The 12282-nt window shown below is 41.3% G+C and overlaps 1 protein-coding gene across 1 annotated transcript in view; it reads left to right on the top strand.

Moving 5' to 3' along the window:
* Positions 1-1122: 1122 nt before the first annotated feature.
* Positions 1123-12282, top strand: part of LOC121871547 (peroxiredoxin-2-like) — a gene marked incomplete at its 5' end in the record, with an annotated part of 48053 nt that continues 36893 nt past the window's right edge. Inside the window, 1 exon segment of the mRNA XM_042373991.1 lies at positions 1123-1382. Within this exon segment, the coding sequence (XP_042229925.1) occupies positions 1123-1382 (260 nt within the window).

Raw genomic sequence — 12282 nt, 5'->3', positions numbered from 1 at the left:
TTTCAATTAAAAAAATGTTACAGCTCATGTATATTTTACCTAAACTGCGCCTGAATGAATATATTCTCAGAAATAAATAGTAGTTTTGCTGAAACGTGATGTATTTCAATGTAAAATAGGATAAAATACATGACGAAAACAAAAGACTTTACCTAACCTTCCAATGTTCAAGAGATGTTACTCGTTTTTTAATAGTTTTCGGTTAAAATACTGTTATATTACAATGATATTATATTCTTACTGTGCTTGATATACTACATTCACGGAAATGTAATATTTTTGCTGAAATGACGTACGTATTAGTGGAAAGTGAGATAAAATCGTGACGAAAACAATGACTTTCGCTTTCTTTTGTTCAAAAGATGTTACCGTAACCGCTTTTCGACTGGTTTTCAGTTAAAAAAACTGTTGCATCACAAGTGAATTAGGATAGAATATCATTGTAATACAACAGTTTTTTAACTGAAAACCATTCGAAAAGCGATTACGGTAACATCTTTTGAACGAAAGAAAGCGAGTCATTGCTTTCGTCACTTTCCACTGTAATATGTACGTCATTTCAGCAAAATATTACATTCCATATTCTCAGAAATAAATAGTAGTTTTGCTGAAACGTAATGCATTTCAATGTAAATTAGGATAAACTACATGAAAACAAAAGACTTTACCTAACCTTCCGATGTTCAAGATATGTTACTCGTTTTTTTAGTAGTTTTCGGTTAAAATACTCTTATATTAGTGATATTCTATTCATATTGTGCTTGATATAATACATTCACGGAAATGTAATATTTTTGCAACTACAATGCTGATGTCAACACAAGCGTGGTTACAGCGAGACTGACTGAGTGAGGGAGAGCTATGCGTGTGTGTGTGAGGTTGCGGGAGCGGGTTGTGTCCCGTGTTCGGTGCCGCGCGCGAGTTGAATGGCGCGCGATTTGAATGTACTTCAATGTACAGAATATTCCTCCGGCGGGGCAATCCACGTATTTGCAAATCCGTGTATTATAAACCCGCGTATGTTAAGGGCCGACTGTACAGTATTATACTTGATTAATGTGATACCATGCTTCTTTATCTGAAAAAAAAAGATGATAGTAATATATCTCTATTCCCTTACAGAGCATTCAGAAGGGCACCATCCATGTTGGTGATCCTGCCCCATACTTCACATGTGATGCCGTCACAAAATTGAAGTTTGAGGAAGTGTCGCTACACAATTACAAGGGAAAGTTTGTGGTCATGCTCTTCTACCCACTGGACTTCACTTATGTCTGCCCTACAGAGATCATTTCCTTTGCTGAGCGCATTGATGAGTTCCGAACCATTGGATGTGAGGTGCTGGGCATTTCGACAGATTCTAAATTTACTCATCTTGCATGGTAGGGTATACTGTACTGTACATAGTTTCTTAACTGTGGAATAGGTCTCTTATTATGTTGTAGTTTATGATCCAAATTAGTTCTGTTATTTATAGTTCAACTGCCTGTACTTCTTTCTCATACACCAAAAGGCTTACCATAGTCACCATAATTCCCATACCTTTTGTAAATATGCCATTTGCCAGTATGAGAGATAAAACAGTAATACAATATAAGTACATAATGTACTGTACCAGAATATCAACTGAAAGTGGGCTTTAACCCACTAAAACTGGTGGGCTGCATACGAAGTCACTGTAACGCAGTCAGTAAGCTTCTTGCATCACTTAGTAATTAAAGTTCCTGTGGTCCATATGGCAACGGATGCCATGTCGTCTTAAACACATATCAGAACAATCAAACAAATATAAATTTTCACTATGGCTAGATTGTAAATGCATGTAAATGATTGTAAACCTATGTAGGTAAAACAAATATTAGATACATAATTTATTTATTTGCCTGACACAGCTTGGACAAAAACCTTAGTAAATTAGGTATGATATCACCCAGGCCTGAGACTCCACGTGCTTCCTCATGCCATCTTTTACGTGTCAGTCATGGATACTCCACAACGCACTATATCTCGTTCCCCAAGGCCAGAATGTAGGTGTAGGCTGAATATATCCAGAGAAATACATGAAGAACTGGAATTACTTGGTAATGAAGAAGATAAGCAATAGATGACCCGAGTGATGATGAATCAAATGATGCCAATGTAGATGATAGTCATGTTTGGTTTCTGCTATGAGCCGGTGCACCTTCTGGTTTGTTGGTCTCAGATTCACTTTCTTCGATTGTATTCGAGGAGCTGACCTGCACACCGACGCAAAGTGCCCCTTCTTATTACATATCGAAAATACCCAATCCAGGGCTTTGCAGGCCTTCATATCAGTGTGACAGTCTTTCCCACATCTGTAACACTTCGAGTTTAGCAGAGTCTGGACGTTGTGACCGCCGGTGTCATTGGTATTGCGACACATTGGCCAGAGTGGTCTGAGTAGACCCTCGTATCTCAGCGTTGTATGCGTGAGCGTTTTCAGAAGCTCTACAAATGTCTACTGCCTTCTGTATGTGTAGGTCCTTCACCTCTAACATACGCTTCAGGGCCTCCTCATCACGGGTGCCAACAACCACTCTGTCTCGTATCCTGTTGTCCATACACACAACACAAAAATCACAAAAGGCGGCTATCTCCTTGATGCTGCAAAGGAAATCCTCGAAGGACTCTCCCGCCTCCTGAACGCGTAAGTGGGTCTCCACGGAGTCGAGCATTGTCTTGAGATTCGCCCCATCAGTCACAGTAAGTCCATACCTCAGTGTTCTTGTCCAATCGTCGTCCAGCAACGCCACTAAAGTCGATCTCTTCTCGTGAGGAGGTAGATAGTGGATCTCAGTAAGCTTCACATATCCCTCGAACTTATGCCGCTAGGCATCAAACTCCCTCGGAGGCGGAAGACGAGGGTGTGGTGCAGGAGTTGCACTGTGAAGTAACCTGACATAGGGGTGTGATGCATCTACATCACCTCTGACAGGCGGTGTAGCATTCCCTCCCACATCAGCACTGTCATCCACTTACCTTGAGCTCGCCAGTCCTTCCAAGACTGTGGTCAGGCGTTCCTTTCTCCTGTGTGCTTCCTCCATTTGCCTTGCCATGAGCGCTGTCAACTGCTTCAACTGTTCCTCCATCGTGCTGTGTCGTGATGTAGTAGGTGAGGCAACTAGTAGCACATCCTACTCACTGGCCATTTTTGGTTTCTCTTCGCTCATGGTGTGTAAGTAAACACGTACAGTTGTACCCCACTTAACGCGGTCAATAAAACCCACAGGGTACCGTGTTAAGTGAAAACCGCGTTAAGTGAACAACAGAACATATGGGATTAATTCCAATAGAAACTGGCCCATCCCCAAACTCCACTTTTTCCGACACAATACCTATGTTTTAGTAAAAATAACATCTTAATTTTATGATGGTACATGCACACAATTAATACTTAAGAGAAATAGAGAAATACAGTCGCCAAGTTAATATCCATTCAAATAATGGACTCGACTCCCTCCCCCTCTTCTCACACTACACTCGCTGGCTCTTCCCTCTGAGAAATTTTTGGGGGAAAACCAGGTATAGTAATAAATAATTCCTCAAACTAAAGTTAGGATAATATAATTGACATTGCTGGATTCCTTGTAAGACCAGGAATATTTTGAATACAAATGTCATATATTTTTCACAAAAGATAACATATTTACTCAGAATAAACTTTACATCTAAAATTTGTATGTCTAATGCAAAATCTATGATGTTTATATTCAAAATGATCACCAAATTGTAAGAATTCCAGCAATGTAAATTATATTCTGGCCGGATAATTTGTATGAATTTTATGAGCTAAAACAAATATCTTCAGTTAATAAAAAAAAAAAATATTCTTCACGACACTATCTGTCAATCAAAGTACCCCACCTTGCCTTCCCCCCTCTTCCAACCGCGCGGTCAGTCCCAACCCTCCCCCCCACCCCCCACCAATCCTCCCTTCAAGAGTTTTTAACATTTAGTATTAAATAATACCTCAGATTAAAGTTAGGATAATATAATTGACATTGCTGGATTCCTTGTAAGACCAGGAATATTTTGAATATAAATGTCATATATTTTTCACAAAAGATAACATATTTACTCAGAATAAACTTTACATCTAAAATTTGTATGTCTAATGCAAAATCTATGATGTTTATATTCAAAATGATCACCAAATTATAAGAATTCCAGCAATGTAAATTATATTCTGACCGGGTAATTTGTATGAATTTTATGAGCTAAAACAAATATCTTCAGTTAATAAAAAAAATAAATATTCTTCACTGTAACAGATGGTCGGTCGGTCCCTCCCTCCCCCCACCCCCCACCAACCGTCTCAAGGAGATGTGTGGGAAAACCAGAATATTTACCTTTTAGTAATAAATAATACCTCAAACTAAAGTTAGGATAATATAATTGACATTGCTGGATTCCTTGAAAGCCCAGGAATATTTTAAATACAAATGTCATATATTTTTCACAAAAAATAACATATTTACTCAGAATAAACTTTATATCTAAAATTTGTATGTCTAATGCAAAATCTATGATGTTTATATTCAAAATAATCATCATATTGTAAGAATTCCAGCAATGTAAATTATATTCTGGCTGGGTAATTTGTATGAATTTTATGAGCTAAAACAGGCAGTCAGGCAGGGTGGCGGGTGGGGGGTGGGGCGAATCTAAAAATAGCTCTCGAGCCGGACACTCACCGCGTATATGTGGAAAAAACCCGCGTTAAGTGAAAGTTCAGCTCTGGCGAGGCACCGCGTATTTGGTAAAACGCGCTAAGTGAAACCGCGTTAGGCGGGGTAATACTGTACTTGAAGAATTGCTTTATTCAGGAACTTGTACAGGTACTGGCAGGATTCAGAATGTCTACTGTATATTATTTAACAAACAAGTCAACTACTACAATACATATAAGGAATGGAAACTGTCTTATTCACTATAATACAATGAAGCATGAGACTATCTCATTCGCATGCAGACCACAAGAGGGCAGCACTCGTACTGGAACAATACTGATACACACACACACACACACACACACACCTAGCAGACATCACACAAGTCAGACAGTGGGAATGAAAGTGATCTCAAGGTTAGTGTGGTGAGTGTGGGTCAGGACACAAGCACATCACACTCAACTCCACACACACATACACATTACGACTAGTAATATTTCCGTTAGCCGGAATCCCTCTTAACCAGAACTCTGTTAGCTGGAAATGACATTTTCTCAGAAAATCACTCCCACAGCCAGAATTTTCCGGAAAATTCTGGCTGTGGGAGTGATTTTCCGAGGGTTACACTTTCTGGAAAATTTAGAGAAAATTTTCCCAGATCCTGGAAAAATTCGGGAATGGGGAGTTCTTTTTCTGGGTTTGAGAGATGAAAATCAGGCACATTTTCCGGAAAATTTGAGAAAAATTTTCTGGTACCCAGAAAATTCCGGGTTTGAGAGATGATGTAATGGGCAATCTCTGGAACTTCCAAGAAAATTTTTCCATTACCCGGAAAATTCCGGGGATGAGGGATTTTGTTCTGGCTTTGAGAGAGTTGTAGTGGACTTCTCCCCTACAACTGCGTATCCGCATTCCGATGCTACCGTGTCCTAGCAACCAAGCGAGCGGCGACAGCAGATGTTACCGTAACCTAGCAACGAACCAAAGATCGGCGACTTTCTCGGGTTTTCCCAACATGACTCATAGAGGACTCACGGCTGCTGGGCATATAAGCTCTGTCTCTCCATTGAGATTCATTCTGGTCTCTCTTCTTGAACAAGCAACACCTCCTCCTCCGCCGCTGCCTGGCGGCCCTCGCCTCTCCTCCGCCTGCCTGGCGGTCCTCGCTCCCGCCAGCGAGCATGGCGACTCACCAGCTGTCCTTCTCTGAGCTTCCTCACCAACCAGCTCTCATTCTGCCCATCTTCCTGAACACGCAACACCTCCTCCAGCAAGCTCCACGCTGTCCAGCTTTCATTCAACCAGGAGGCCAGCAACAGGCAACATCTTCTCTAATGAAGCTCCTGCACATCTACCTCCTTCAACACGCTACTCACCGAACGTCTCTACTGAGCAGTTCCTCACCACACGGCACCTCCAGCACCAGACTGTCTATCATATAACTTATATTATACAAGAAAACCCCCTTAGAGTTTCCATCCATCCTGAGTGCTAGACAACATTATACCACGAATTCCTACAGAGTCGTCTCGTTACCTAGAAATCTCTCCTTCCCAGAAGTGCTCTGCACCATTTGTTCTGGGTAACGGAATTATCTCTTGTATTTACTACTTTGCTTTCACTCGGAATCGAGTATGACAATCATCCAGCTCTGATTTATTGAAGTCCGATTTATTGAGGTTTTACTGTACCTGTACAGTATTCCCTCTATGTGTTTGCCCTTCGGACAATTATTTCTTTTACCTGTTTTGTATATATGTGTGTGTGTGTAGACACACACACACACACACACACACACACACACACACATAAAACACATACAAATAAATAATAATGGGAAAATACTCTCACAAATAATCAGAAGCAAATTTATTAAAAATGTGACAGTCTGCCCTTAAGTCCGTGCTTTATTAATAAAGTAATAAAGCACGGACTTGAGGGTAGACTCACATTTTTAATAAATTTGTTTCTGATTATTTGTGAGATGATTTTCCAATTATTATTTATTTGCATGTGTTTTGTGTGTGTGTTTGCATAACACACACACACACACACACACACACACACACACATATTTACAATACAGGTAAAGGAAATTACTGTCTCTAGAACAAATGGCTCCCTGTCCCAGCCGCGAAAATGCCGGCAACTTTAAAACTACACACAGACATTCTTGGGTACATCTAGGGTGTCGTTCGCAAACAATAGAGGACTGCGAAATAAAAATTCACGAACTTGGGGGTTCCCCTGTATATACTATTTTCTAAAAAAATCCATTCAGTTTATGTGTATGTACCGTATATGGCGGCGTATAAGTCGACTTTTGAAGCCAAATTTTTATTGTCCAAAATTAAGGGGGTCGACTTATACTATGGGTATTAGGGTGTGTCATACGGAGGCGAATTTTTTTTTTTTAGTTTGAAAAATCGGCCCATGGTATTAATGATGTAGTTCTATGTGCAGAATCATGTGATATCTTCAGATTTGAAAAGTTTTCATTTTTTGCTAGGTAAATTTTAACTTGAAATCTTATGAAAATTCAGTATTCCCACCCTTTTACCAACACCACTAAATAGCTTATTTAAAGTAAAGTAAATGTATCAGGTTAATTTATTAGGATGAAAATGATCCAGAATAGTGAAACGAATGATCTTGACACATTTATTAAATTTAATATTCCTTTAGAAAACAAAATCATCAAATACAAAAACCGGTTTTACTACTACGACCCGGTGTTGCTGCACACCATAGAGAACATGTCTTTCTTGCTTCTGTTTCTACTCATCACCTCCCTGCTGACCACCTGAGCTCGGATGTAGCCTTCCCTCCTCTCCTGGCTGTACACGTGACTGTTGGCCTCGCTCACTTGCTGTACACAACGCTCTATACTCTGGGTGTGCGAGGGCCAGGCAGGGACATGCATGGGGTTGTCCAGGAAAGCTCTGACTTGAACATTGGTGAGGCTGCAGGTAAGAGGGGGCTCACTGCCAGCCTGGATGTTATCCAGATCTATGAGATCAGTGAGGGTCTTGGCACCTAGATTGACTTCAGGAGTCTTCCTGACCCTGAAGGAATCGTCACCAACTGATTCGTCATGCCCAGATCCTCTCATAAGTCTCATATCCAAGATCTTTTTGACTGCCACTCTTCTCTCCTCCTCATCCTTACTGCAGAGCATTGTCTGCAGAACTGCCTCGGGATGAGCATACCAGGAAGATCTCACAGTCTGCTCCACAATCTGAACAACCTTCCTTGGCTGACTCCTCAGGAGCTCAAGCTGGAAAAGAACATGCCTCGGACCTTCGGAGAACGATGACTTGATCTTGGTGTTGAACCAATTTGGCAAGTAGACACTCACGATGAATTGGACAATAAGTCTCAGGCTGTGAAGCTGGTTCCCTTTCAGTTTATGATGAGCGACCCAAATTCTGCAGAACCTGAGAGCCGTTGTGAGCCACCTAGAATGTGAGACTGGACCTATCTGCAGGTAAGCAAGTCTATCAGGCATGACCCCAGTTTTGATGGCACTGAAAATCATGTAACCATAGTACTGGTCAGTACTCAGGTCGTCAATGACCATATGTGCAAGCTCAACGAGTGGAGGGCCAACTGTGATTTTTTCAAAGCTCGGATTTATTTCTAACTCAGTGGCAGAGTCCAGCATCTTGCCAAGAGGACCAGACCATCTGTTGTTTGAAAGAGTCTTGCCATCCAGCTCCTGGATCAGATGTCTGAGTGGCAACTCGTTGGTGTGGAGGTCACAAACAATCCAGACCAGCTTCCTCCCAATCTTCCGCTCTATCCACTGTATGACCCCCCTTGCCACCCTGTGTTCGTGTTGGTGCTGTCCCCTCCAATGGCCTGCAGGGTCTGGTCTACGTTCCTCTCTCTGAGCCAGTTCACAATGTTATCTGCCACTATCTCAGCTGGTTTCCTGATGTCATCTTTCTCTGGAGTGAAATGCCACAAATACTTCCCTCCTGGTTCACTGCAGCAGGAGTAGTGTTCCTCCTTCACCATGGCAGGGAACAACTTGTCAGAATCTCCCAACTTTCATGAACACTTTAGTGTCATCCCTTCTCCCATCAAAGAACAAACAATTGATTCCATTTTCTCTGATCCCCTTATCAAACTCCTCTTCTAGGTTACTGACAAGTTTCTCCTGAGCTCTCCTTACTTTGTTATGATCTATCACCAGGTGAACATCATCAGGTGTTATCAAACCACCGTCAATCCAGGCAGCTGTTGCTATCTCTGCAGTTTCTCTGAGACCAGTGTGGTGTCGCATGCTGGCCAGAGCTATGCTCGGGATATCTTTTCTATTTCGAATCTTATGCCTGGAAGGTTTGGGATCATTATTTTCTGGGTTAGGGACAAAGTCACCATTCTCCTGGTCAGCACTCGGATCAGCCATGGGGAAGTCATTAAACTCTGAATCAGCTTGACTCCAATCATCGGCCTTTTTTACCTCACCCTGGGCCTTCTCAAGTCTCTTTTCCTCGGCAACTCTTCTCCTCTTCTGTCTCTCTGTGGCAGCCTCCTGTCTCTTGGACTCCGGAATATCTTGGCTAGAAATCATGAGAGCCCCTATACTGCCAGTCTTCTCTCTCTGTGCTTTGACAAATGCCAGTTCGATCACAGGAATCTTCAGTTCACGCTTGCAAATACAGGAGATGTGGGCCTCGGATTTACAGTCACGATCGCATCCAAACTCAGGACAGAGAACAATTGGGCACTTGCAAGTAATTATGTCAAATAACTGGTCCAGTTGCTTGGCAAAGCTGTCCTTAACTGCAAGTTTTCCTCTCCCAAGAGAGATATCCCTTGCCTTTTCCCAACTGGCTAGCAGTCTCTCTTCAATCTTCTTCTGACTTGTTATGACTGGAGGCTTGAACTGAGCGTTAGCCAGAGTGTACTGTGCCAAGACAGCTTTGGTCATATCACTGGCAATGTCTTTGTTTGGTTCTTTTCACTGATTTGCCTGATTAAAACACCGTATCTCAAAGCATCTCTCAATGTAGGCAACTCCGACTTCAGGAGCTCTCTCCCAGACCCAAGATAGTGACTGAGATGGCTGGATTTTTGGTTCCTCGTCCTGACACAAGCAGCCATCGCAAATATTATCAACTTATAAATGCATCAGAATCTGAAACAGAAAAAAATATTGTTAGTTGGGTTGTTAAAGAATGAAGTCAGAAAGCAATGTTCACTATTTAATTGTAATGCACTAATGCAGCTGTACGTTAGATTTTCGATAAATTTCACGCTAAAATTTACCTAGCAAAAGGTTGCAAAATATTGAAACTGAAATTATTTCCTGTTTATATACACTAAAATCTACCAAAAAAGTGATGGGCCATTAGTTTTAGCTGATCTTCCCTCCTATGACACACCCTAATGGGTATGAATGATGACCTCTAAAATCATGACCGTGAGAGTATTTCGTATTACAACCTTCATATTTACCTTTAATTTATAATTGCTCTATTTCTATTATTATGGATGAAATAAAGTTTTTCTCAGTAGCTTTATTTAAACATCTTTTGTTATTGATGTTTTAAGAGTGTGTGTGAAACCATGCAGTAGGTAAAAGGAAGTCAATGTAATCTGATAATATTGCACTTTATTGACATACAATATAAAAAATCTTTAAAAAAAAAATACTATTTTATTTACAAGTGAAACTCTAAACATACCCTATCTAAAAACCTTCAAAGTCAAGTTCATGGCTAGCAGGCAAATGTAGGTCGTCATAAGGGTCCGACTCCGAATCACTGGTTTTGTCTTTGTCTTCGTTGTTGCTGTCCTCTCTGTCTGAACTTCTCCACAACATATCGTCTTCTTCACCATCCATGTATTACAGATGCCACATTTCTTGAAGGACTTTGTGATAACTTCTACTCAAATGGCATCCCAAGATTTGGCAACGAATTCGCACAGTGCATCAAGTGGTGGAGCGCGCATATTCCCGCCCTTTGTGTACGTCTTGTCTCCCTCTACCATCCACTTGTTCCACTCTGCATGAACATTTTCTTTAAATGGCATGTTAATGCTGACATCTAAAGGTTGCAGAATAGATGTTAAACCTCCTGGTATAACAGCTTGTTTGGTGTTGAGGTGGTTTAAGCACTTCTTGATATTCTTGGTCAAGTGTGGGCTAAACCAGTCCCACACACTTTGCACAGTCCACCTGGCCTCTTATTCCACACATTTTTAATCCACAATTTCACTCCATATTCATCCATCCACACGAACAAAAACACTTGGAGGGAATATTAATTTTGGCATGGTTTTCCGTTTGAATAGTACCATAGGCTTCAGTTTTGTACCGTCACTTATGCAACTCAACACTACAGTGAATTTTGTTTTCTCGTGTCCTGTACTTTTCATCATGATGGTTTTTGCTCCCTTAGAATCAACTGTTTTATTGCTGAGCATATCGAAAAATAGAGGGGTCTCGTCCATATTGGCAATTTGACACAGCGAAAAGTTGTGTCTTCCGTTGATCGATAATATACCGTTGAAAAGCGGTGACTTTGTGTTCGAGATCAGCTGGAAGCTTTTGAGCTATTTTGGTCTTCTGCCACAACACCAAATCATGTCTTCTCATAAACCTGGAACACCAGTTTGGGGTAACCTTGAAATTTTGACTCGAGTCTGGATTTGCTTTTGCCCACTTGATACTTTCCACTCGGATGTTATTTCTTGTTATTCCGATTCCATTTTGTCGGTGTTCACGGATCCACTTGCTGAAATGTTCTTCTATTTCTGGCCACTGAGCTTTGCCATGTCTTAAGGCACATTTTTTCTTTGCCATTTTACTTGTTGTATCTTTGTTCTTCTTCCAATCCCTCACAAGTTTTTCACTAATTCCATAATCCCTTGCTGCTGCTGCACAGTTATTTGTAGAGCTGGCACACGCAATAACCTTCAGCTTGAAACGAGCTTCATACTTTGTTCGTTTGGCAGGAGGGGCCATGGCTGTCAGCTGTCTGGTTAGTGGTTGTGTGTGGACTGTGGTGGAATGAGCAGGAAGTCAACTGAGTTAAGTGTTGTGATTGTTGGGTCATTCACTAATGACGTTGTGTGTGACGTCATGTATAGAGTGGCTTGTTTGACTGTTTACCTGTTTATGTATGTGTTTTAATGGTTGACATGGTCCTTCACAGCACTTGACAGCTGCTGGAGTTGGGGAGTCGACTTATATGGTAGGTATACCTCTATGACCAGATTTTTTTGCTTGAAAAGGGGGGGTCAACTTATATGCCAGGTCGACTCATACGCCGCCATATACGGTAATGTATTTTATTGGGGAAGGGAGGCTGGGGAACGTAACTCCCATATTTTATCTATTTCTTATGGGGAAAATTTATTCCAGTAATGTTGTTTCCGTTAACGGTTTTCAGGAACGGAACCACGACGTTAAGCGAGGACTTACTGTATTGTTTAGTGCAGGAACAGGCAAATTAATTAGGCTTTGACGAGTGATATTTGCGGCCATGGAACCTAACCCCCCTATTCCCCATAAGCCTTTAATCTTGCCTAGTGCAGAGTTGGCAACCACGGGATTTTGGGGTTCTGGGGGAATCTA

This window comes from Homarus americanus, unplaced genomic scaffold (genome assembly GCF_018991925.1).
Source record: "Homarus americanus isolate GMGI-L3 unplaced genomic scaffold, GMGI_Hamer_2.0 scaffold45698, whole genome shotgun sequence".
Classification (NCBI taxonomy): Eukaryota; Metazoa; Arthropoda; class Malacostraca; order Decapoda; family Nephropidae; genus Homarus; species Homarus americanus.
Note: the sequence above shows the minus strand (reverse complement) of the source record. Positions and strands in the feature narration are given on the sequence as shown.